The following is a 25,699-nucleotide window of genomic DNA, read 5'->3' as shown; positions in this document are numbered from 1 at the left end:
TTCCTGTCAGGGAGAAAGGAAAGGCTGGTAGGTATAGGGAATGCTGGATGACTAAAGCAATTGAGGGTTTGGTTAAGAAAAAGAAGGAAGCATATGTCAGGTATAAACAGGATAGATCGAGTGAATCCTTAGAAGAGTATAAAGGCAGTAGTTGTATACTTAAGAGGGAAATCAGGAGGGCAAAAAGAGGACATGAGATAGCTTTGGCAAATAGAATTAAGGAGAATCCAAATGATTTTTACAAATACATGAAGGACAAAAGGGTAACTAGGGAGAGAATAGGGCCCCTCAAAGATCAGCAAGATGGCCTTTGTGTGGAGCCACAGAAAATGGGGAAGATACTAAATGAATATTTTGCATCAGTAATTACTGTGTAAAAGGATATGGAAGACATAGACTGTAGGGAAATAGATGGTGACATCTTGCAAAATGTCCATATTACAGAGGAGGAAGTGCTGGATGTCTTGAAATGGGTAAAGGTGGATAAATCCCCAGGACCTGATCAGGTGTACCTGAGAGAACTCTGTGGGAAGCTAGAGAAGTGATTGCTGGGCCTCTTGCTAAGATATTTGTATCATTGATAGTCACAGAGGAGGTGCCGGAAGACTGGAGGTTGGCAAACATGGTGCCATAGTTTAAGAAGGACAGTAAGGACAAGCCAGGGAACTATAGACCGATGAGCCTGAGCTCGGTGGTGGGTAAGTTGTTGGATGGAATCCTGAGGGACAGGATGTACATGTATTTGGAAAGGCAAAGACTGATTAGGGATAGTCAACATGGCTTTGTGTGTGGCAAATCATGTCTCACAAACTTGACTGAGTTTTTTGAAGAAGTGACAAAGAGGATTGATGAGGGCAGAGCAGTAGATGTGATCTATATGGACGAAGTAAGGCATTCGACAAGGTTCCCCATGGGAGACTGATTAGCAAGATTAGATCTCATGGAATATAGGGAGAACCAGCCATTTGGATACAGAACTGGCTCAAAGGTAGAATACAGGGGGTGGTGGTGGAGGGTTGTTTTTCAGACTGGAGGCCTGTGACCACAGGATTGGTGCTGGGTCCTCTACTTTTTGTCAGTTACAGAAATGATTTGGATGCGAGAATAAGAGGTACAATTAGTAAGTTTGCAGATGACACCAAAATTGGAAGTGTAGAGAACAGTGAAGAAGGTTACCTCAGATTACAACAGGATCTGGACCAGATGGGCCAATGGGCTGAGAAGTGGCAGATAAATGTGAGGTGCTGCATTTTGGGAAAACAGATCTTAGAAGGACATATATACTTAATGGAAAGGTCCTGGGGAATATTGCTGAGCAAAGAGACCTTGGAGTGCAGTTTCATAGCTCCTTGAAAGTGGAGTTGCAGGTAGATAGGATAGTGAAGAATGCATTTGCTATGCCTTCCTTTATTGGTCAGAGTATTGAGTACAGGAGTTGGGAGGTCATGTTGCAGCTGTACAGGACATTGATTAGGTCACTGTTGGAATATTGCATGCAATTCTGGTCTCCTCACTATTGGAAAGATGTTGTGAAACTTGAAAGGGTTCAGAAAAGATTTACAAGGATGTTGCCAGGGTTGGAGGATTTGAGCTATAGGGAGAGGCTGGGGCTGTTTTCCCTGGAGTGTCGGAGGCTGGGGGTGTGACCTTATAGAGGTTTACAAAATTATGAGGGGCATGGATAGGATAAATAGGCAAAGTCTCTTCCGTGGGGTGGGGCAGTCCAGAACTAGAGGAGATAGGTTTAGGGTGAGAGGGGAAAGATGTAAAAGAGACCTAAGGGGCAACTTTTTCACACAGAGGGTGGTACGTGTATGGAATGAGCAGCCAGAGAAAGTGGTGGAGGCTGGTACAATTGCAACATTTAAGAGGCATTTGGATGGGTATATGAATAGGAAGTGTTTGGTGGGTATGGGCCAGGTGCTGGCAAATGGGACTAGATTGGGTTGGGATATCTGGTCGGCATGGACGGGTTGGACCGAAGGCTCTGTTTCCATGCTGTACATCTCTATGACTCTAAAATGAGCCAAAATAGTTATTATGTGTTTCGTGGTGGAGTGGAAGAAATTGTTGCAAGATTTATAAAAGTGCATACAAACATATGAATTGGGAGCAGAAACTGGCCATTCAGCCCCTTGAGACTCCTGCACCATTCAATAATATCATGACTGAGTGAGAGTATTAGAGTCATACAGTATGGAAACAGACCCTTTGATCCAACCTATATGTGCTGACCAGATATCCCAATCTGACCTTTTCCCATTTGCCAGAGTTTCGCTCATTTCCATTTAAACGCTTCCTATTCATAAAACCATCAACATGCCTTTTAAATATTGGAATTGTACCTGTCTCCTTCACTTCTTGCAGCTTGTTCCATAAATGCACCACCTTCCATGTGAAAAAGCTACCCCTCAGGGCTTTTGTAAATCTTTCCCTTCTCACCTTAAACCCATGCCATCCCATTCTGGACTCCCCCAACTTAGGAAAAAGACCATGGCTGTTCATCCTCTCCATGCCATCCATGAGTTTGTAAACCGCTAGAAGGTCACTCCTCAGCCTCTGATGTTCCTCGGGAAAAAAGCCACAACTTATTCACTTCGAATTCCACATTTATATTTAATCCTGATAACCTCAGATTTTTTGTTGGACAACAGAAACAATCTACCTACACCTTAAAAATATTCAATGATCCTGCCTCCATTTCCTTCCAAAGTAGAGAATTCCAAAGTTGCACAAACCTCTGAGAGAAACACATTCTCCTCACCGCTGTTCTAAAAGGGTAGCCGCTAATCTTAAAACAATACATTGGTTCTGGACTCACCCACAAGACGAAACCATTATATCTACATTCATTTTATCAAATCTGTACAGGACCTTGTATAAATCCTGGGTGAATCTGTAGATCACATGCATTATTTTTACTTTAGAGGATTCTAAAGTTTTTGGAGCCATGTTTCAGCAAATATGTTGAAGTACTTAAATTACATACATTTCAGTGTTTCTCTTACCTATTCCTGTTCTAGGTGAAATGGAACTTGCCATTTCTGTTTGCGCAGGAGAAGTCCATGCATTGGACTGCTGGATTGTATAATGGAAAGAATGATGGGCAGAGTAAACATGTCATTCTTTAATGCTGGCTGTTGATTCAGAACAGGAGCATAATTGGAAAGTAAACCTGTGTCCTCTCTCAATGTTACTGTACAAATAGTAAATATTCATTGATCTTTGGAAACAATATTTCACTTGAATGCTTCCTTAGCCAGCCACATAATTTTGTTTGATTTTTAAGCTGTCTAGTAGCAATTGCCTGTCTTGCAGAAGTGGCTTTTTATGCCATTTGGAATTTGTAAGGTTCAAAACTATCTCCAGTTCAGCAGGCAATATTTCACCCTAGATCTTAACTATGAGTTGTCTTTCGGTGTGTGTTTTCATTGAAGTAAATAAAGAAACAGTACTATTGCCTCATGCTGCCAGACCTATCAAATGTCAACTGCAGTTGGAAATAATGCCACTAATTCATTGCACTAACCAAGTGTCGAAGATTAGATTCCTTAGTGTGGAAACAGCCCATTTGGTCCAACAAGTCCACACAAACTTTCCAAAGAGTAACCCAACTACACCCATTTCCTGGCATTTACACCCTGACTAATGCACCAAACACTATGGGAAATTTAGCATGGCCAATTTACCTTAGCTTCACATCTTTTGACTGTGGGAGGAAACTGGAGCATGTGGAGGAAATCCATGCCCACACAGGGAGAATTTGCAAACTCCATGCAGGTAGTCACCTGAGGCTAGAATTGAATCCAGGCCCCTGAGGCAGCAGTGCTAACCACTGAGCCAATGTGCTACCTGAAGGTAGGATAGTATTGGACCTAAGGATGAAAAGGTAACAGAGGGGATGCTGCTTTTCTGTCAGCCTGGCTTTAATGCAGTGCAACAATCTGTCAATGATGTGGAAGTAGGCAACTAGCTGGTGAATGTAGGCAGCTGGCATTGGTCCTGGGGAAGGTGGGTGAAGCAACAAAATTCCTTTGATGTATTGAAGTAAAGTTAAAATCTTTGAAACAGATGATTTTGATGGGGTTTGACAGGATAGTTACTAAGAGATTGCCACTTTTGGTTGAGGAATTTAGAGTACATATATATCTTAAGTTAGAGGGGCATCATTCAGGACTGAGATAAGGAGACATTTCTTTCCTCAAACACCTGTGACTCTTCAGAATTCTCTACCCCAGAAGATTGTGGTTGTGCAATCATTGAATATATTTAAGGCTGAGATAGAGAGATTTTTGGTTTCTCGAGGATTCGAATGATACGTGGAGCAGTGAGAAAGTGGGATGATGGCCAAGGATTAGTCATAATCTAATGAATAACGGATCAGCCTCTGGCATCATTTGGCCTACTCCTGCTCTTATGTTAACTTCATATGGCATTGATGTAAATATCTACTTTATAGAATTAGATACAATGTACAGTACAGAAACATACCATTTAGTTCAACTAGCCATTGCTCTTCACAAGCTCCTCCCATTCCGGCTATCTAACCTAGACTTTCAACATACCTCAGCATCTCTTGCTTGCACATATTTGTCTAATTTCATTTTGAAAGCATCAACAGTCATTCCCCTGTACCCTCAAAGGTTATGTTCCTGAGAAACCCCATGTATGATGAAATTTGAGAGTTCAGAGCTCGTTAAAATGGTTAAAACTATTGCACATGCTTGAAATTGGTCTGCAAATGTTAATTTTTGTTATCTTGTTTTGGTATTGATAAATAAATTTGTGATTTCGTGGAAACAGAGGACTTAGAGTCATAGAGATATACAGCATGGAAACAGACTCTTCGATCCAACCTGTCCATGCTGACCAGATATCCCAACCCAATCTAGTCCCACCTGCCAGCACCCGGCCCATATCCCTCCAAACCCTTCCTATTCATATACCCATCCAAATGCCTCTTAAAAGTTGCAATTGCACCAGCCTCCACCACTTCCCCTGGCAGCTCATTCCTTACACGTACCACCCTCTGTGTGAAAATGTTGCCCCTTAGGTCTCTTTTATATCTTTCCCCTCTCACTTTAAACCTATGCCCTCTATTTCTAGACTGCCCGACCCCAGGGAAAAGATTTTGCCTATTTACCCTATCCACGCCCCTCATAATTTTGTAAACCTCTATAAGCCTCTGACGCTCCAGGGAAAACAGCCCCAGCCTGTTCAGCCTCTCCCTACAGCTTGAATCCTCCAACCCTGGCAACATCCTTGTAAATCTTTTCTGAAACCTTTCAAGTTTCACAACATCTTTCCGATAGGAAGGAGACCAGAATTGCACACAATATTCCAACAGTGGCCTAACCAATGTCCTGTACAGCCACAACATGACCTCCCAACTCCTGTACTCAATACTCTGACCAATAAAAGAAAGCATACTAAAATCTTTCTTCACTATCCTATCTACCTGTGACTCCACTTTCAAAGAGCTATGAACCTGCACTCCAAGGTCTCTTTGTTCAGCAATATTCCCCAGGACCTTACTATTAAGTATATATGTCCTGCTAAGATCTGCTTTCCCAAAATGCAGCACCTCACATTTATCTGAATTAAACTCCATCTGCCACCTCTAAGCCCATTGGCCCATCTGGTCCAGATCCTGTTGTAATCTGAGGTAACCTTCTTCGCTGTCCACTACACCTCCAATTTTGGTGTCATCTGCAAACTTACTAACTGTATCTCTTAGGCTCACATCCAAATCATTTCTGTAACTGACAAAAAGTAGAGGACCCAGCACTGATCCTTGAAGCACTCCACTGGTCACAGGCCTCCAGTCTAAAAAACAACCCTCCACAACCACCTTCTGTCTTCTACCTTTGAGCCAGTTCTGTATCCAAATGGCTAGTTCTCCCTGTATTCCATGAGATTTAACCTTGCTAATCATTCTCCCATGGGGAACCTTGTTGTTCTCCTTACTGAAGTCCATATAGATCACATCTACTGCTAATTACCTCAACCGCTTCCTATGATTGTGAGTTCCACATGTTACCCAGTTTTTGATATAAGAGAGTTGAATGTAATGGTAGCAAATGGTTTAGCTACTCTGCATTACATTGGCTGGACCCAATAAAGCACGAATGGCTCCTCATCTGTTCATTAAAGCTGCTTACTATCTCATGACCATCCTGGTCTGTAATACAAATTCCAGTTTCTTTGTTACAAAGTGTTTTCTTAAATGTCTCTTTCCTGTCTTCTCCACCATCCCTTCAAAGAACAAAATTTGTGGAATTCTTTGCCTCTAAGATTAAGAGCATTGTTCAGCTGCCTCTTTTTCCCCTTCCCTTAACTCACAGACCCAAACTTCTATGCCCTAACCCTAAACTTATATATTCCTTCAGTCATGATTTGGAGATGCTGGTGTTGGACTGGGGTGTACAAAAGTTAAAAATCACACAACACCAGGTTATAACCCAACAGGTTTATTCGGAGCACTGCTCCTTCATCAGGTGGTTGTGGAGAATTATGTTGTAAGACACTGAATTTGTAGCAAAACCTTTGCTATAAATCCTGTGTCTTATAATTTTATTCTCCACAAACACTTGATGAAGGTGTGGTGCTCCAAAAGCTGGTGCTTCAAAACAAACTTGTTGGACTATAACCTGGTGTTGTGTGATTTTTAACTACAGTCCTTTAGCTTCTCCTTTCATTCCTCTTAACCTCTCAGCTCTTCTTGACAGAAGAATCCAAAAGACCCACTTGTGCTCCCTCTAAATAAAAATAGAAAGAACTAAGAATGCTGCAAATCAGAAACAAAAACAGAAATTGTTGAAAAAGTAAGTTCTGAGGAAAGGTAACTCAATCCAAAACATTAATTCTGCTATCTCCCCGCAAATGCTGTCAGACATGCTCTCTCTATTCTAGTCTCACTAAGCAGCTGACCACCCTCTTTTCTTTTCTGGTCCAATGTTAGCTGATGTCACTGATGCTTTCTTTCGTGATGTACTGCTTCCTCACTCCTTGAGATTTATCATTATCACTCACTCCTTGAAAATCTAAACCTTGACCCTCTCAGTCCTTGCAAATTATACCACTAACACCAACATCATTTCTTCTCTAGAAACATATTATTAATTCTCCCGAAATCTGTGCCAATCTTTTCAGAGGTTCTGTGATTTAATCCTTCCAATCAGATTTTACCACTTGGCACAGTATTGTTTCACTATTATCAAAGAGTCAAATGACATTCCATGTGATTTTGTCAAAGGCAAACTTTCCCATCTGACTCATCATGACCTGCCTAAAGCCTTTGACACCATCCTCCTCCATTTCTTCTTTACTGCCATCCAAATGGGTGAGAACGCACTCATTTGATTCCCTTCCTATCTATTTGTTATTATTAGTGAATCAAGGGCTCCTGTGTGCAGTGGTAGTGTCCCTACCTCAGGGTCAGAAGACTCACCTGCCCAGAGGTTGGTCATAACTTCTTTGAATGGTTAATTAGAAGTATATATAACCAGTGAATTAATTTAGTGGCTTCTCTTCCTGCTCCTGTGCCATTAGTTTTGGTGCTCCCCAGTGATCGCTCCTGGACCCCCTTTTATTGCTCATCCATGTGCCGCTTTTCAGTGTCACAATTTAAACATGCAAGACTAGATTTTTGCAGAGTTGGGAAGAGTCCACAGACCTTCCTTCCCCATCTTCTTCACAATCAATATTTGCCAGTGTGGGAAAGATGGCATTCACACAGGAATGAAACCTGGACTCAATAGAGCCATTTGAACTCAGTGCTGAGTTAAAACATGATTTGGAGATGCCGATGTTGGACTGGGGGTTACAAAGTTAAAAATCACACAACACCAGGTTTAATTGGAAGCACTAGCTTTCGGAGGTGGTTGTGGAGGACACAATTGTAAGGCACAGAATTTATAGCAAAAATTTACAATGTGATGTAACTGAAATTATACATTGAAAAATATCTTGATTGTCTGTCTGTTGAGTCTTTCATCTGTTCGAATAACATGGTAGTTTCACTTCTTTCGTGTGTAAATCACAAAACCTTTTTTTTAAGAAGTTGCTTTCTCAGGTTAGCTGTAACAATGGGTGATAGCTAGACAATATGTTGAAGGTGTTAGCCCTCTGTGTTCTCTGTCTATGCCATGATGTTTAGATTGATTCTAATCTGAAAAGTGAGATAACAGAGTTTTACATGAATTCATGCAGTTTTTGAGCCAAGTACAATGTAACTCTGCAAGTACAAATTCACCCCACAAAATATATGTGTGTATGTGGGTCTTTGTGTGTGTGCGTCTCTCTCTATCTGGGTTGGGGAGTTGTGAGTGTGAGAGAGAGTGTATATGAGTGTATAGTGAGTGTAGAGTGTCTTAAGTCTGTGAGGGGGTGCATGTGGGAGTATGTGTGCATGTCTGGGGTGGGGGCAGTTGTGAGTGTCTGTGAGAGAGAATGTATATGTGTGTGCAAGAGTGCAGAGTTGTCTAAGTCTCTGAGAGGTTGCCTGTGGGAGTGTGTGTGTCTGTAAGGGTCTGTATGTGAGACTTTATGTGTGAGACTTTATGTGTGTAGGAGTGTCTTTGTGTGTGTATAGTGCAATGGTGGTCACCTGTAATGTGACATGAATCCAAGGTTCTGGTTGAGGCCCTCCCTATGGGTACCGAACTTAGCTATCAGCCTCTGCTCGGCCACTTTTCGCTGCTGCCTGTCCCGAAGTCAGTATGGTCACCCGAACATCCAAGGGTAAATGTCCTGGACCACTGAAGTGTTCCCTAACTGGGAGGGAATACTCCTGTCTATTGATCATCGATTGTTGTGCGATGCCCATTCATCCGTTGTTGTAGCCTTTGGGGAAACCGAGCAAAGGCTACGACAATGGATGAATGGGCATCGCACAACAATCAACAGACAGGAGTGTTCCCTCCCAGTTGGGGAACACTTCAGTGGTCCAGGACATTCGACCTTGGACCTTCGGGTGACCATCCTCCAAGGCCGACTTCGGGACAGGCAGCAGCGAAATGTGGTCAAGCAGAGGCTGATAGCTAAGTTCTGTACCCATAGGGAGGGCCTCAACTGGGACCTTGGGTTCATGAAACACTACAGGTGACCACCATTGCACTATACGTACACACACATATATACACACACACATAGACACACACACACTCACACTCACACAGGCATCCTCTCAGAGACTTAGATGACTCTACACTCATGCACATACATATACACTCTCTCTCACACTCTCAACCCCCAACCCAGACAGAGAGACACACACACAGACAAAGACCCACATACACACATATATTTTGTGGGGTGAATTTGGACTTGCAGAGTTACATTGTACTTTGCTCAAAAACTACATGAATTCATGTAAAACTCTGTTATCTCACTTTTTAGATTAGAATCAATCTAAACATCATGGCATAGACAGAGAACACAGAGGGCTAACACCTTCAACATATTGTCTAGCTATCACCCATTGTTACAGCTAACCTGAGAAAGCAACTTTTTAAAAAAAAAGTTTTGTGATTTATACATGAAAGAAGTGAAACTACCATGTTATTCTAACAGATGAAAGACTCAACAGGTATTTTTCAATATATAATTTCAGTTACATCACACTGTAAATTTTTGCTATAAATTCTGTGCCTTACAATTGTGTCCTCCACTATCACCTGATGAAGGAGCGGCACTCTGAAAGCTAGTGCTTCCAATTAAACCTGTTGGACTATAACCTGGTGCTGTGTGATTTTTAACTTTGAATTAAAACAGATTGCATTTGGCTATTGTAAGGCCAGTGTGTGACTCATATATTCATGTAGTAGAAATAAATGCTCTTGAAAGGCAGAAAGAGTAAGTATAATAATCTTGTTTTAAAGTTTCTAAATGCTCTGCGCATTAAAGTTAAAAAAAGAAAAGGCTGTAATTGTCAGTAAGAGTTAAGAAAACTCTCTGGTGAGCAGCTTTTGTTTTTTAGCTGGGAAATTTCAATCGGGTGTTTTGTTGACTTAGTACTTGCTTGCCCTTGGTCCAACCTCCCACCACAGTCCCTCCCCTCCCCTACACCCCTGAGTGAAAATTAATCTTTTGGGATACATTTCACTGAGTTGGTCCAGGAGTCAGGAAACTGCTTTATGCTACCATCTTGGTACCTAATATTCAGCCCACAGTATCAACACTGATTCTATGTCACCACACTCTCTCTCAATTCTTCCACTGTCTCTAAATGATCAGACTGCTTGTCTGTCACCTATACTGGATGAGCAGAATATGTCTCCAGCTAAATGTTGGGCAGCCAAAGACATTTTCTCTGCCATATACTTTGCTTCTGGGCACTGATTCTACTCCTCTCCATGCAAACATCTTATATCAAGCCATGTTCACTCGTTAAGTGCGATCTTGAGATAGCTGACACAATCATTCCATCATGAGGACATCTATTTCCGCATGCATGGCATCACTTGATTCTGTTCCTACCCCAACATTTTTGAAATCATTATTTCTCTTTTTGTTATCTCTAGATTTAACAATTTCAATCCACATCTGGCTGATCTTTCATCACTCACCCTCCTTAATTTGAAACTATCCAAAGTTCAGCTACTCAATGTCCTAACTTGCACCAAGTCCACTCAACAATCACTCCTATGCTCACTGACATTGTATACATTCCTAATTAGCAAAAGAACTGTTTTGAAATTCCCATCCTTGGTTCCCATCAGTGGCCTCGCCTATCCTATCTCTGCAACTTTCTCCAACCCTATTACCTACCAAATCATTTACATTCATCTAATTCTGGCCTCTTGATCATCCCCAATTACAATGACTGCACTGTTGGCAGATGGGCCCTTGGTCGCTCAGACTCTAAGTTCTGCCATTCCCTTTTACAATCACTCTGGCTTTCCAGCTCTCTTTCCAGTCTGAGGATATATCTGAAAGCTGATCTCTTTAGACACACCCTAAATATAATCAAAATGTGTTTGGTAACAATCATGCGAAGTGTGTTGGGATGTTTTATTATGTTAAAGGATGCATAACAAGCTGTTGTTGTTATTTTATTAATAGATGTCTGCCAAGCTGCTAAACTCAACTAAAATGAATCTTCTCCTGAATGAGTACCGAACTGACAATCGTTATAAGGACTACTATGTCAACTTGGTAAGCCAACTGTACAAAGATCTGTCAGTGTGCAGATTTTAGATATTTTCTAATCAACCTGTCCAGAGATATTATTACACATCCCTGAAGCAGGAGGACATCCTGGCTTAGAGGTAGGGGTTTTGTGCCACAAGAGCCCTGCTGTGTTGACTCTGTGCTGTCACTTACTTCGGTTTTTTGCATTATCAGCAAGATTTTATATAGCAGTAACTGAATTAGATGTCTAATATTTTCCAATCTCTTAATGGTGAAGCAAAGTTTACCTTTATATGGGTACTTCCTATATAAGAATGTCTTGCATGCCAAGATCCAAACTTTTAGTTTATAAGGAAAATCCTGCAGGACCACTGCACTTGCATGTCGTAAATTCTTGTATATTCCAGAATAATTGCATGCATCAACTTTTAGCAGTCTGTTTTATGATTGTTAAGCAATTCTAATAGTATTACCCATACATGTTCTCTGAAATGTCTACACCCTGCTCCTTGAATCTTCTCTGTAATCTTTGGAGTTTATAAAGTTCACTGAGCATTGTGTGATTTCCCTTCTAATTTCTGAATTCTTTGAGTGCAATTTCTTCCTCCCCAGAGAAAAGGAAGTAATGGGGTGAGTTGGTCCAGGACAGAAACTTTGCGCACCTCAGCATTAAATTACAGAGCAAAAAGATCCACTGGGAACTTTCTCAACTCGACAGCAATTAAAGCCCTGAAGTTCCAAATAATCATTGTGCTACATTTTAACAAATTTTATTACAAATAAATCATGCGACAAATTAACCACACAAATGCCTTAGCTCACCAACTTCCCAAGCTAGCAAAGTTTCTGACTGGGAAAACATGGAGATCTGCCTGCTGGGTTAGGGGAGATTTCAATTGCCCAAATCTGGAGAAAATTGGAGGAGTGGACGAAGGGGCAAGAGGTAGTCCCTGAAAACTGTGGAGAGCCCTACCCTGTCTCCAAACACCCTGACCACGTCCTGTCCCCATGACTCTCACACTGCGACAGGAAGAAGAAACATTTACCTTCTTTCTGCTGGTGCCCTCGAGGGTTAGGCTTCAACCAGTGGACTTAGCCAGAAGCAGGTCAACTCTGATGGGTAGCTAGCTTCTGATGAGCTGAGTTGTAAATGTTGAGGCCTGTATTGTTTTTAGTTGCTGAGCTGATTGTTGGGCAATCAGGTGAAGTATCTTGTTGGTTGGGATGGTATGTTAGCTACTACCTAATACCCTTGCCCCCGATACCTTTAAAGAAAAAGAATGAGAAAATTCTTCTAAATCCAAAAGGGTTTAATATTTTTACATCCCTTTGGTCACTCTTTCATTCTAAGGTTGTGATTTAACCCTTCGTTAGAATAACCACTCCATCTGTCTACACCTTCCATACTCCATGTTTCTCTCTCTCTCCTGAAAATATTACAGCTATGAATATTAAATGCAATAGATGCATTGTCATTGGAATCACTTCCGGGCAGAGTGACCTGTACAAGAAATACCGGAACTCGAGGAGGATCAATATCCTGGTGGGGAGATTTGTTAGATTTACTTAGGAGAGTTTAAATTATTCTGGCAGGGGGTGGGACCCTAGATAGCAGTGAGACAAAAGAGAAGATTGAGGCTAATACAGAAGTTAGAGACCAAGTTAAATAGAGCAAGGCAGGCAACAGCACAGCAAGGAATGAGGGAAGATTAATGAATTATAGTTATAATTGCGTTTATTTCAATAAAGAGCCCTAACAGGTAAGGCAGGTGAACCTAGGGCATGGTTGGGAACATGGGACTGGGATATCATAGTTATTATAGAAACATGGCTGAGGGAGGACAGAACTAGCAGCCCAATGTTCTAGGATAGAAATGCTATTGGAAGGATAGTAGGGGAAGCAAGGGTGGGGGGGAGGTGGGCGGGACAGTATTAGGGATAACATCACGGCAGTAATTAGGATATCCTGAGGGATCATCCAGTGAAGCTATATGGGAGGAACTGGAATATAAAAAGGGGGTGATCACTTTGATGGGATTGTAATAAAGGCTCTCCAATAGTCAGCAGGAAATTGAGGAGCAAATATGTAAGGTGATTGCAAATAGCTGTAAGAATAATAGAGTTGTAATAGTAGGAGATTTTAACTTTCCAAACATAGACTGAGACTGCCATTGTGTTAAGGACATGGATGGGGGATAATTTACTAAGTGTGTTGAGGAAAACTTTCTCAATCACATGGCCCTACTAGAGTAGTGTGAAAACTTGACCTCCTCTTGGGAAATAAGTCAGAGCAAGTGACTGAGGTGTTAGTGGGGCAGCACTTTGGGATCAGAAACCATAATTCTATTAGTTTTAAAATAGTTTTAAAATAAAATGTAAAAGGAACGCTCTGGTCAACAAGTTAAAGTTCAAAATTGGGACAAGGCTAACTTTGATAATATTAGACAATCAAAAGTTGGTTGGGGAAGGATTTTCACAGGTAAAGGGATGTCTGGCAAATGGAAAGCTTTCAAAAGTGAGATAGAGTTCAGGGCCAGCATGTTCCTGTGTGAAGGGCAAGGCTGGCAGGAGTAGGGAACACTGAATAACTAGAGATATTGAAGCTCTAGTTAAGGAAAAGAAGGAAGCATATGTCAGGTATAAACTGCTGGGATCAAATGAGTCCCTTGAGGAGTATAAGGGGTTTAGGAATAAACTTAAGAGGAAAGTTAGGGAACTCAGGAAAATAAATAATTATATCTTGAAAAGAGTCCACATTACAGAAGAGGAAGTGTTGGAGATCTTAAAACACATAAAGGTAGATAAATCTCCAAGACCTGATCAAGTGAATTCCGGTAGGAAGATGGGAAAGAATCAGCAGGCCTCCTTGCTTGAGAAATTGGAATTATTGATAGCCATGGGAGAGGTGCTGGGAGACTGGAGGTTGTGCCGCTACTTAAGAAAGGCTGCAATGAAAAGTCAGGGAACTACAAACCAGTGAGCCTAACATCAGTGGTGGATAAGTGGTTGCAGAGAATTCTGAGAGACAGGATCTACATGAATTTGGAAATGCAAGAACTGATTATAAATAGTCAACATGGCTTTGTGTTTGGGAAATCATGTGTTACAAATTTGATCAAATTTTTTGATGAAGTGACCAAGAAGATAGATGAAGGCAGAGTGGTATTCACTGTCTATGTAGACTTTAGCAAGACTGTCAACAAGGTTCCACATGATAGTCTGATTATCAAGATCACATGGGATTCAGGAAGATTGGATACATGATTGTCTGGAAGGTAAGAGGCAGAGAGTGGTGGTAAGGGTTGTTGTTCAGTCTGGAGGCCTGTGACCAGTAGTGTGCAGCAAGGATTGGTGCTGGGTCCACTGTTGTTTGTAATTGATATAAATGTTTTGGATGAGAGTATCGGAGGCATGGTTGGTAAATCTGTGGGCAATACAAAATTGGTGGTGTTGTGGACGGTAAGGAGGTTAACTAAGAGTACAAGGCAATCTTGATCAACTGGGCCAGTGGGTCAAAGAATGTGAGGTGGAGGTTAATTCAGATAAATGCAAGGTGTTGTATTTTGGTGAGACAAACTAGGACAGGATTTACACTGTTAATGGTATGGCCCTAGGGAATGTACATAGTTCCTTGAGACCTGACGGGTGCATATACATAGTTCCTTGAAAATTATGTCACAGGTATACAGGGTGGTGAAAAAAGCATTTGGCATGCTTGCTTCATTGGACAGAGCATTGAGTACAGAGTTAGGATGTCATATTACAGCTGTACAAGACATTGGTAAGGCCACTTACAGTGTACTGCATACAATTCTGGTTGTTCTGCTATAGGAAGAATGTTATTAAACTGGAAGGGTTGCAAAAAATTTAATTGCCAAGACTGAAAGGTGTGGATTATAAGGAGAGGTTGGATAGACTGGAGCTTTCTTCCCTGGAATGTAGGAAGCTGAGGGATGACCTTATTGAGATTTATAAAACCATGAGGGGCATGAATAGGGTGAATGGCTAGGATCCTTTTCCCAGGGGAAGGGAGTTCAAGACTAGCAGGCATAGGTTTAAGATGAGAGGGGAAAGATTTAAAAAGAACTTAAGGGGCAACTTTTTCACACAGAGGATATGTATAAATGGAATGAGTTGCCAGAGGAAGAGGTTGAGGTGGGTACACTTACCCCATTTAAAAGGCAATTGGACAGGTATATGCAAAGAAAAGGCTTAGAGGTTATAGGCCAAATGCATGCAGGCAAATCAAACTAGTTCAGTTTTGGAAACCTGGTCAGTATAGACAATTTGGGCCAAAGGCCTCTTTCCATGCTGTATGCCTCTATGAGTCGATAACTGCATGAAATGCATTTCTCACCAAGGTCAGTTTTCTTTTGTTCATTCACTGGATGTTGATGGTGATGGCTTGGCCAGCATTTAATTTCCATTCATAATTGGCCTGGAGCAATGATTATGAACTACTTTCTTGAACTGCTCAGTCCATAAGTATAGGTATTGTTAAGAAAAGACTTCCAGGATTTTGACGCAGTGAAGGGCCAGCAGCATAGCTCCAAGGCAGGGGAACTTGCAGGTGGGGATAATCCCAATTATCTGCTGTACTTGTTATTTTAGGTGGAAGGGGCATGGGTTTGGAAAATAGTTTCTAAGGAGTCTTGGTGAATTGCTGCCGTGCATCTTATAGATTGCACAGTTGTAGCTCTCTGTACATCAGTGGTGAAGGGAGTACATATGGAAGTTGCTAGACAGCTGCCAATTAAGTGGTTTGCTGTGTTCTGGATGGAATTAATCTTTTCAAATGGGGAGATATTCCATCACAGTCCAACTTATGCCATGCTGATGGTGGACCGGCTTTGAGGAGTCAGGAGATAAGTTATTTGCCATAAAATTTCTTGTAGCCACAGTATTTATATGGCTTGTCCAGTTGAATTTCTAGAAAATAGTGATCTACAGGATGTTGTTAGTGAGGTGGTATTCATTGATAGTAATACCATTGAATGTCAAAGGTTGGGTTCTGTTTTGTTGAAGACAGATATTGCCCAACATAAATGTTACTTAACACTTATCAGTCTGAGCTGAACATTATTCATGCCTTTCTGTATTTGGTTAAAAGTCACATGACACTCATTCTAAGTGATTTGAGACTTAACAGCCATCTATGTTTGTCCAAGACATCACATCAGTTGCATGACATTTTGATATTTTACTTATAAATTCTGGGTCCAATGTATCCTGCTCCACTAGCTCCCTGATGAAAGAGAAGTGCTCAAAGTTTGTACTGTGTTGTGTGATTTTTAACTTTGTCCACCCCCGTCCAACACCAGCACTCCACATCGTTTCTGCCTTTGGAATGGACTTTGTCAATATCTGAGGATTCACAAATGGTGCTGATCATTTCTATTTGTTTTCTTTCTTCAGCTTATTTAATATCCCCTTAAATGCGTTTATGCTTTTCATTTCAATTGTTCTATATGATTGTGAGCTCTACATTCTAACTGCTTACTAGTAAAAGATGCTTCTCCTGATTTCACTATTGGATTTTTTAATGACAGTATTATATTTATGGCCAATTGCTTTTCCGTGGCCTACAAATGGGGGCATCTTTTCCATGTCTATCCGATCAAAATTCTTCATAAATTTGAGACCATGAATAGGTCATCAGTTAGTCCTCACCCTATCGAGACTAATCATTCTGGTAGATGTAGCCCCTTAGTTTTGTTTATAGACTATAAGAAATACGACCAACAATAGGCTGTTCAGCCCCTCAAGCCTTCTCTGCCATTCAGTAGAATCATGGTGGATCCAATACTTTTCGTGTACTCTTTCCTGCTCTTTCCACATAACTCTTGATTCCCCTACACATTAAGAATCATTCACAGCTGTCTGTGGCAAAGAGTTTCAAAGACGCTCAACCCTCTGAGAGAAGAATTCCTCCTCATCTTGGTCTTAAATTGGTGTCTCTTAAGTCTGAGGTGATGCCTTCTGGTCCCAGAGTGTCCCATGATGGGAAATATCTTCTCAGTACTTCCCCTTAAGAACTCTACATGTTTCAATGAGATCATCTCTCATTCTTCTAAATTTCAATGAGCAGAGTTTAACTTTTGCTTGTAAGAAAATCCTTCCATATCGATGATTATCCTAGTGAACTTCTTTAAACTGCCTCCAATGATATTATATATTTTATTTGAGGTGACCAAACTGTTTACAGTATTCCAGGTATGATCTCACCAGCATTTTATACAAATGCAGTAAAGACTTCCCTCCTCTTACACTCTAATCCCTTTGAAATAAAGACCAACATTCAATTTGCCTTCCTAATTATCTGCTTCATCTGTGCACCAGATTTGTGTTTTGTGCACAAGTACGCCTTCTTGTAAATTCTATGAAATTGTGAGTCCAGTGTCACTATGACCATTTTAGTGATGTGGAAATCAGGATTGTGCATGGTCAGAGGATATGGGATTTTTTTATAGATTGATATTCAATCATCATTCAATATTTTTTCTGACACTGTACTTTGTTTAAGTATGATAACTTAGATACATTTGTTTTGATATCAGCTGCACAAAAATAACATTCTGATGTTAAACCAGTGCCTTCAGAATACCACCAACTATAAAGATCGATTATTTTTCAATATGTTAACTTCTTACATTTAATGTATGTAGGCTAAGCATATGTTGTTTGTTGTTCACTGTTAGTGGTCAGTCTTCATTAACTCTTTTAACTATACAACTCTCTTACCTGTCTCTGTTATCTTTAGAAACCACATATCAACCAATCAGCAATGACAGTCCATGCTAATTTTTCTCTTCAACGAACTTACATCATTTTTCGAACACTGGGACTTCGACACTTGACCGTTGTTGACTTGAGAAATCGTGTCCTTGGCATCATTACACGAAAAGATCTGATGCCATTCCGACTTGAAGAGAAACTACTTCAATCTGAGAATTTGGAATCAGACAATGGTAGAAGATAAAAATGTTCTGATGGAAATCTTCACATATTACTATTTCTGTGTAAATCACAAAGACTGTTAAGACAGGAAAGGAATTCTAAATGTGTAGAATTGTTCTTGATACATTGTCTATATAACATCCTCACAACTTCCAATTTCTCCTTTTTTAAATTTTGCTTTGTCATAGTCTTCACTTTCAGGGCTTCTCCAAACAAAGCCTTTTTAATATCCCTTTTGAATAGCAATTTATTAGGGTGATGTTATATACGGAGATCATCTTCAGAAGATGTTCTCCAGCAGGGGATGTCTCTTAACCAGCCTGGTAAAGAACTATGGTAAATTTCCTGTGAGCTTGTGTTTTTCAAAAATGATTGGAATTCTGTGTTTTGATAATTGTTGTACAAATTTATGGGGTAAATAGTTGAGAATGCTTTAATGAAGAAAATGAGTTAACTTAGGAATATTTTACCTCAACTACCCAGCAATCATGAATGTTTTAGTTTGACCTTTTCTTTTTAATTTATCGAATTGGCATGTTTCTATGAAGTGAACAATATAATGCAGAACCTATGCGAAATGGTAGATCTTCTAATCTAATATTCATAATCTGAAATATATTTTGCAACCTGGGCGCTATGGACCATAAATATTAAATACATAATTCATTCCATTCTATCTATACATTACAATTAACTTCGCTATTTTACATTAACTTTTATGAATTTGTTTCTAGTTGTTGATAAATTATGAAAATTGAAAGTAATATGAAATTGTACTTAATTTTTAATGGGAAAATACATTGAGTAATTAATATAAATTAAAGCATGACCATAAAAACTTCAGATGACTGATACTTAAGGGAGTTTGAGCTGGCTTTTGGAGAATAATTAGTTTGGAGACATTTTTGCATATTATTTAAATTATTATTTGTTTTGAAATATTTGTGTGTAATATATTCCTGGAAAAGCAGTGTCCCAGTAACCTTGGTCTTTGGTGAGGAGAAAGGATGGCAAGAGAAGTTGGACATGGCTGTTAGCAAGTGACAGCTCACTTAAGTTAATTATTGCCAAAGGCCTCTGGCTGCACTGGTGCCATCCCAGTTCCTCACTATCTTTAATGTCATCTCTGTCATCTTTATCTCACTATTGGAGATTTTGACCCAGTGGTGAGTCTGGTTGCCATCCCTGCTACAAAGGAAATTCAGGTAGCAAATTCAGCAAGCCTCAAGAGTATGGCTTGGCTGCATTGGAGGACACTTGCAACCTTTTCCATAGAGTAGAAACTTGGTTTGTACACTCATAAGAGTGTACAACACCGATGTATGCTCAACACTCATCTTTATTAAGTCAATCTAAAATGACTGCCTGCAGTATGTGTGGGCCCCATGGTAGAGATCACATGACTATGGCTGGCTAGGGAGGATATTTGCATAAGATTGAAGAGTGTTTCGATTGAAATACAATTGTCTGTTTTCAAAATACCTTGCACGCTACTTCACCATATTTCAGCCCTTTGATTCAAATTTTGCTTAATAGAAAAGTAAAAGGCAATGAAAGCTTGACATAAATAAAACAAAGATTTGTGGATGCTGGAAATCTGAAACAAAAACAGAAATTGCTGGAGAAACTCAGCAGATCTGGCAGCATCTGTAGGGAGAAACAGAGTTACCGTTTGGGATCCAGTGACCCTTTTCTGGCTCTGAATAGGGGGTGAATATTCAAAGCAAACCAGTTGCAACAGTATAATCTGTAATTTTAAAAAAATGACCATCCAGGCAATTACTTTGCTCCCTGTGCACATCACTGAAATTAAACAGGGAATATTAACACTTGCAAATATTGAGTATTTTTAGTAATTGCACATTCAAAGTTTTTCAGTTTCGTCACATCCAGTTGTGAAAAACAATTAAACAATTAACTGGAGCAATGGGCTCCACAAATATCTCCATACTCAACGATAGAAGAGCCAGCACTTCAGTGTAAGTGACAAAGCTGGAATATTTGTAATGGTCTTCAGGCTGAATCATCAAATAACTGATCCACCTTGTACTTCTGAGATCCTCATATCACAGATGCTGATCCTCAGCCAATTGCATTCATCAGACACTTATACGTTGCAGGTTAAAAGCATCTGTAATTGTAAATTCTGGACATGTATCTCAGGCAATGACCAACTATGTTGATCATAACCTTGGCCACAAGAAATTTGGACCATGACATTGATCAATATAAATTCATTCTAGTAATCTCTGAAGAGCAGAAGTAATCATAAGTGAAATTTAATGAGCCATCTGCAGTGAGCAAATCGCCAACATATTCCAAGGTCTCATTGATGGCACAAGGCTTGGAGGTGCTCTTATCACGCACAAAATTGTGAGTTATTTCACAACAAATAATATCCAGTGCAATGTTGCCTTTCTTGTGACATGGTGGGGTGAAGTGGAGTGAGGTGTAATTGATGCTATCACTCTGAAAATTTCCTACAGCATCTATCTGAGTAAGGTCTGCAATGTTAAAGCTTCATTGTCCTCATTACCAGAGGCCTTCATATACCAATATCTGGATGATTATACTAAACTGCCATATTCATGTGCTGTAACTATTGATTGATTATATTACTAAGGAGCTGCTTAGCTGATACTCCCCACATAGGCTCATTGCAACTAATAAGCAATGCAACTAATGGATCTAGGTTGAACTGTTGTTGCCTCTGTGGCTGCTGTGTAATAAATAGCCACATGTACCTCGAAGTCTATGAGCAAGCAGCAAATTCCAGCAGTTGCTGAACAGCCTCCAAACACAGATTTGCAGCAAAAGGTCATCTCATGACGTGGAGGAAGTGCAGGATGCACAGAATGGAATCTCCTCCAAATATGTGAGTCTCAGTGCTCCTGCTAATTAGGGCTGTTACGAGAAATGATCATAGAATTGTGTCATCAGCTGGAGCATTCATTGAGAAGTGTACTTTAGATCATACACTAGGAGTACTGAGAGCACCATATTATGACACCAGTGACTTCATGATGAGAAAAGGGTAACGTTTGGCCAATGTCTGACGCATCTGTGATTTTTGCAATCACATTTTAGAAATCTGCACGAAGTACCCTTGAAGTCTGCTGTTTCATTCCAGGGGCTGCATACCTTAAAGGATGGCCATAGGGAGACAAGGACTGCCATCTGCAAATGTGACTGATGAATCTGATCCCAACTGAGATTGATCTGAGGAATTAAAATATGTTTCAAAAATAAAAATAAACTTCTTGCTTCTGTCTTCCATTTCTTCCAATCCTTTTGCCATTTCAATTTTAATATCAACATGAATAGAAAAATAATCTTTAACTTTCCATTCAAGAGAATACTTAGGAAGCCACCAACCATTCGCAAGGAAGACCTTTATGCTCTTCCATCCATATTGTTCCCCTTGTTCAAGTCTAAGGAGTGTGGATTCAAGGTTCTCTGATTACGTCTTGTTCAGCTGTTCATCATAAAATATGGCTGGATAATATGAAGTGCCAATGACTTCACTATCCTTCAATTAACTGTACCACCTTGTCCCTCAACCATTGTTGGAGGATAGTCCTAGAAGGCAAGTCAAAACCAACAACTTACAGTTTTATAAGTTCTTTTATCTGGTTTAATGAACCAAGAAAGTTCACAGGAGCTTCAGCAAACAAGTTTTGATACCAGATTGCATGCAGAGATGTTATCTCACACGGTCAAATGCGTGTTAGAGAGTGGGGTAGAGAAGTCATCTGACAGATTAATTGAATTCTTTGGCAAGGTGACACAGGCAATGGATGAGGGTAGTGTTGTGGATGTTGTATAGTTTAACGTTCAGAAAGCATTTGAAATGGAGCCATATAGCACATTCGTTAGCCAGTTAGAAATGTTTGGGTACTTGGTAACTTAGATTAGAAGTTGGCTAAAAGATTGGAGATGAGTTGAAGGTGTGTTCTCCAGGGATTGGTGTTGGGACCTTTGTCTTTTCTGATTTATTTAAATGAATTAGAGATGGGTGTTAAGAGGAAAATTCCTAAATTTGTGGATGATACTAAGCTAAGGTGAATAATGAATTGTGAAGGTAATGCTGAGTGACTTCAGAGGGACATTAATAAATTGGTCAAAAAGACAGATACCTTGCAGATGAATTTCAATGCAGAGAAATGTGGGTAATGCACTTTAGTAGAAGAAACATAAAGAGACAATACCGGCTTGATGGTACAATTTCAAGGGGAATACTAGGGCAGAGGTTCATGAGCATGACTTTCTAAAGGTGGCCAGGCAAATTGAAATAGATATTAAGAAGACTTATAGGATCCTTGGATTTTTAAATGAAGACATACAATATAAAAGCAAGAATGTACATGTACACCTCTACAAATAAGTGGTCAGGCCACTTTTGGAGTATTGTATTCAGTTCTGGGCATCTCAGTGAAAGATGGATGCTAAAGCCTTAGAGAAGGTTCAAAGCAGACTTACAAGAATGATACCAGGAATGAGGAAAGATTAGAGAAATTGGACTTATTCTTGGAGCCAGGAAGATTAATAGGTGACCTTACTGAGGTTTTCAAAATTATGAACAACTTTGATAGGGTAAAGAAGGATGTTCTGTTTCCATTAATAGCATCAAGACTGCCAACGAGACAGCTAGTTGTGGGATGATGACAAACTTCTTTACACAGAGAGTTGTAAGGATTTGGAATGTGTTGCATTGGAGAGTGTTGGAAGTGGGTTGTCTCAGAAGTTGTAAAAAAGAGCTGGATATATACACATTTAAAAGTGATATATTTAGAGGGCTACAGGGATAGGGCTAGAGAATGGGGTTAGCTGGGTAGCTGTTTGGGAGCCAGACATAGCAGATTTGTAAAGGACCAGATTTGGAGATATATAGGAATTTTGGAGAGTTGTAGGGTTAGAGGAGGTGACAGAAATAAGGGAAGTGCAGTGCCATGGAGGAATTACAAAGTATAATTGAGAATTTTAATAATGGAGACATTTCAAGACTAGAACTAGTATAGGTTAGCGAGCCCAGGAATGATTTGTGAATAGAACATGGTTCAATTTATGATATAGGCAGCAGAAGTTTGGATAAGGTCATGAATATGGTGAAAGGCATGAGGCTGGCCATTAAGTAGTCACTGGATATATTCCTCAACCATATCCACCTGCTTAAATCTTTTTCCACCTTCTCCTCTCTCAACTCAAGAACTGCAGGGAGTGCACGGAGTGGATTGGAGGAGCAAGGAGTGGGAGGTGGTCTGGAGGACTGGGAACACCAGAAGAGGTTTTCCAGGGGCTGGGAGCATGAGGAGAGTTCTGGAGAGCAATCTGGGACTGGAGGGTTAGAAAATGTTAGCCTGGTCTGGAGGGATAGGGAGTGCAAGGACTGTTTGGAAGAGCAAGGAAAGTGAGCAGGATCTGCAGAGTTCTGGAGGAACAAGCTCAGGAGGAGAGGTTTGGAGGATCTTTGGAGGGGTTTGGGGTTTGGAGGGAGCATGCGCAGTATGTGGAAGGGTAGGGAGCATGAGGACGGTCAGGAAATAGGAGCTGCGCCTGTAGTGACAGTGAGTGTGAGGAGGTGCAGTCATACAGTCACAGAGATCTACAGCACAGTAAAAGGCCTTTGAGCCCATCATGTCTGTGCCAATCCAGAGCAACCACTAGCTATCCTAATCCAATGTTCCAGCACTTGCCGCTTGTATGTATGGTAAGTGTACATCTAAATATTTCTTAAATATTATGAGGGCTTCTGCCTCTAGCATCCTTGCAGGCAGTGAGCTCCAGTTTCCCAAAACCAAAAAGAATTTCTCACATCTCTTTGAAACTTCCTGCCCCTTACCATAAATCTATGTCTCCTGGTCATAGAATCATAGAATCCTTACAGTGTAGAAGCAGGTCATTCGGCCCACTAAGTCCACTGACCCGCTGAAGGGCACCCCAGCCAGCCCCAGCCCCAATTCTATCCCTGAAACCCTGCATTTCCTCTAGCTAATACACCGAATCTACACAACTTTAGATTGTGGGAGGAAACCAGAGCACCCAGAGGATTCCTTTATTCCTCTATCAAGACGAAACTTCCTTCATGTCAATGCCGCTCATAATTTTACACACCTCAATCATGTTCTCTCTCAATCTCCATTGATTTATGATTAATAATTCCAGTCTGTCCCACCTGTCTTCATAACTGAAGTCTCCAACCAGGCAACATCCTGTAAACCTTCTCTGCACCATCTCCAGTGCTATCACATTCCTCCTATGATATGGATTCCAAACTGCACACAATGTTTTACCGATGACAACTAATATTTTATACACTTTCATCACCATGCTCATAAACTTTATGCTTTAGCTAATAAACACAAGTATACCATATGTCTTCTTAACCACTTTATCAACCTGTCTTGATACCTTAAGGAATCATAAGATCATAAGACCATAAGACCTAGGGGCCAAAATTAGGCCATTCAACCCATCGAGTCTGCTCTGCCAATCAATCATGGCTGATAAGTTTCTCAACCCCATTGTCCTGCTTTCTCCCCGTAACCCTTGGTCCCCTTGATACTCAAGAACCTATCTATCTCTGTCTTAAGTATACTCAGTGACCCGGCCTCCACAGCCTTCTGTGGCAATGAATTCCATAGATTCACTACACTTTGGCTGAAGAAGTTTCTCCTTATCTCTGTTTGAAAAGGCCACCCCTTTACTCTAAGGTTGTGGTCTTGGATCCTAGTCTCTCCTACTAATGGAGACATCTACTCTGTCCAGGCCATTCAGTATTCTGTAAGTTTCAATTAAATCCCCTCTTATTCTTCTAAGCTCTGTCAAGTATAGACCCAGAGTCCTCAAACGTTCTTCATATGTTAAGCTTTTCATTCCTGGGGCCATTCTTGCAAACTTCCTCTGAACACACTCCAGGGTCAGTACATCTTCCTGAGCTATGGGGCCCAAAACTGTGCACAATACTCCAAATGTGGGCGGTGACCAAAGCCTTATAGAGAGCACCAGAAGTACATCCCTGCTTTTATATTCAAGTTCTCCCAAAATAAATGCTATTATTGCATTTACCTTCCTATCTACTGACTCAACCTGCAAGTTTACCTTGAGAGAATCCTGGCCTAGAACACCCAAGTCCCTTTGCATTTCATACTTTTGAATTTTCTCCTCATTTAGAAAATAGTCCATGTCACTATTCTTCTTACCAAAGTGCACATTTTTTCACGTTATACTCCATCTGCCACTTCTTTGCCCATTCTCCGAACCTGTCCAAATCTTTCTGCAACCTCCCTGCCTCCTCAATACTACCTGTCCCTCTACCTATCTTTGTATCATCTACAAATTTGGCCAGAATGCCCTCAGTTTCTTCATCGAGATCGTTAACGCATAAAGTGAAAAGTTGTGGTCCGAACACTGAGCCTTGCAGAAAACCACTGCCATCCTGAGAAGATGCTTTTATCCCCACTCTCTGCTTTCTTCCAGACAGCTGAGTTTCTATCCATGCTAGTACTTTGCCTCTAAAACCATAGGCTCTTATCTTACTTCGTAGACTTCTGTGCGGCACCTTGTCAAAGGCCTTCTTGAAGTTCAGGTAGATAACATCCATTGCATCTCC

The 25,699-nt window shown here is 40.6% G+C and overlaps 1 protein-coding gene across 2 annotated transcripts in view; it reads left to right on the top strand.

Annotated features, from left to right (window-relative positions):
- LOC132815428 (chloride channel protein C-like) overlaps nucleotides 1-18,886 on the top strand; it is a 126,781-nt gene extending 107,895 nt beyond the window's left edge. For both annotated transcript variants that reach the window (XM_060824353.1, XM_060824352.1), the window contains 2 exons: nucleotides 11,065-11,157; nucleotides 17,894-18,886. In XM_060824353.1, the coding sequence (XP_060680336.1) occupies nucleotides 11,065-11,157; nucleotides 17,894-18,112 (312 nt within the window). In that variant the 3' untranslated portion in view covers nucleotides 18,113-18,886. The remainder of the gene's footprint in view (nucleotides 1-11,064; nucleotides 11,158-17,893) is intronic.
- Nucleotides 18,887-25,699: the final 6,813 nt, after the last annotated feature.

The sequence above is a fragment of the Hemiscyllium ocellatum genome, chromosome 4 (genome assembly GCF_020745735.1).
Source record: "Hemiscyllium ocellatum isolate sHemOce1 chromosome 4, sHemOce1.pat.X.cur, whole genome shotgun sequence".
NCBI classification, from domain to species: domain Eukaryota; kingdom Metazoa; phylum Chordata; class Chondrichthyes; order Orectolobiformes; family Hemiscylliidae; genus Hemiscyllium; species Hemiscyllium ocellatum.
Note: the sequence above shows the minus strand (reverse complement) of the source record. Positions and strands in the feature narration are given on the sequence as shown.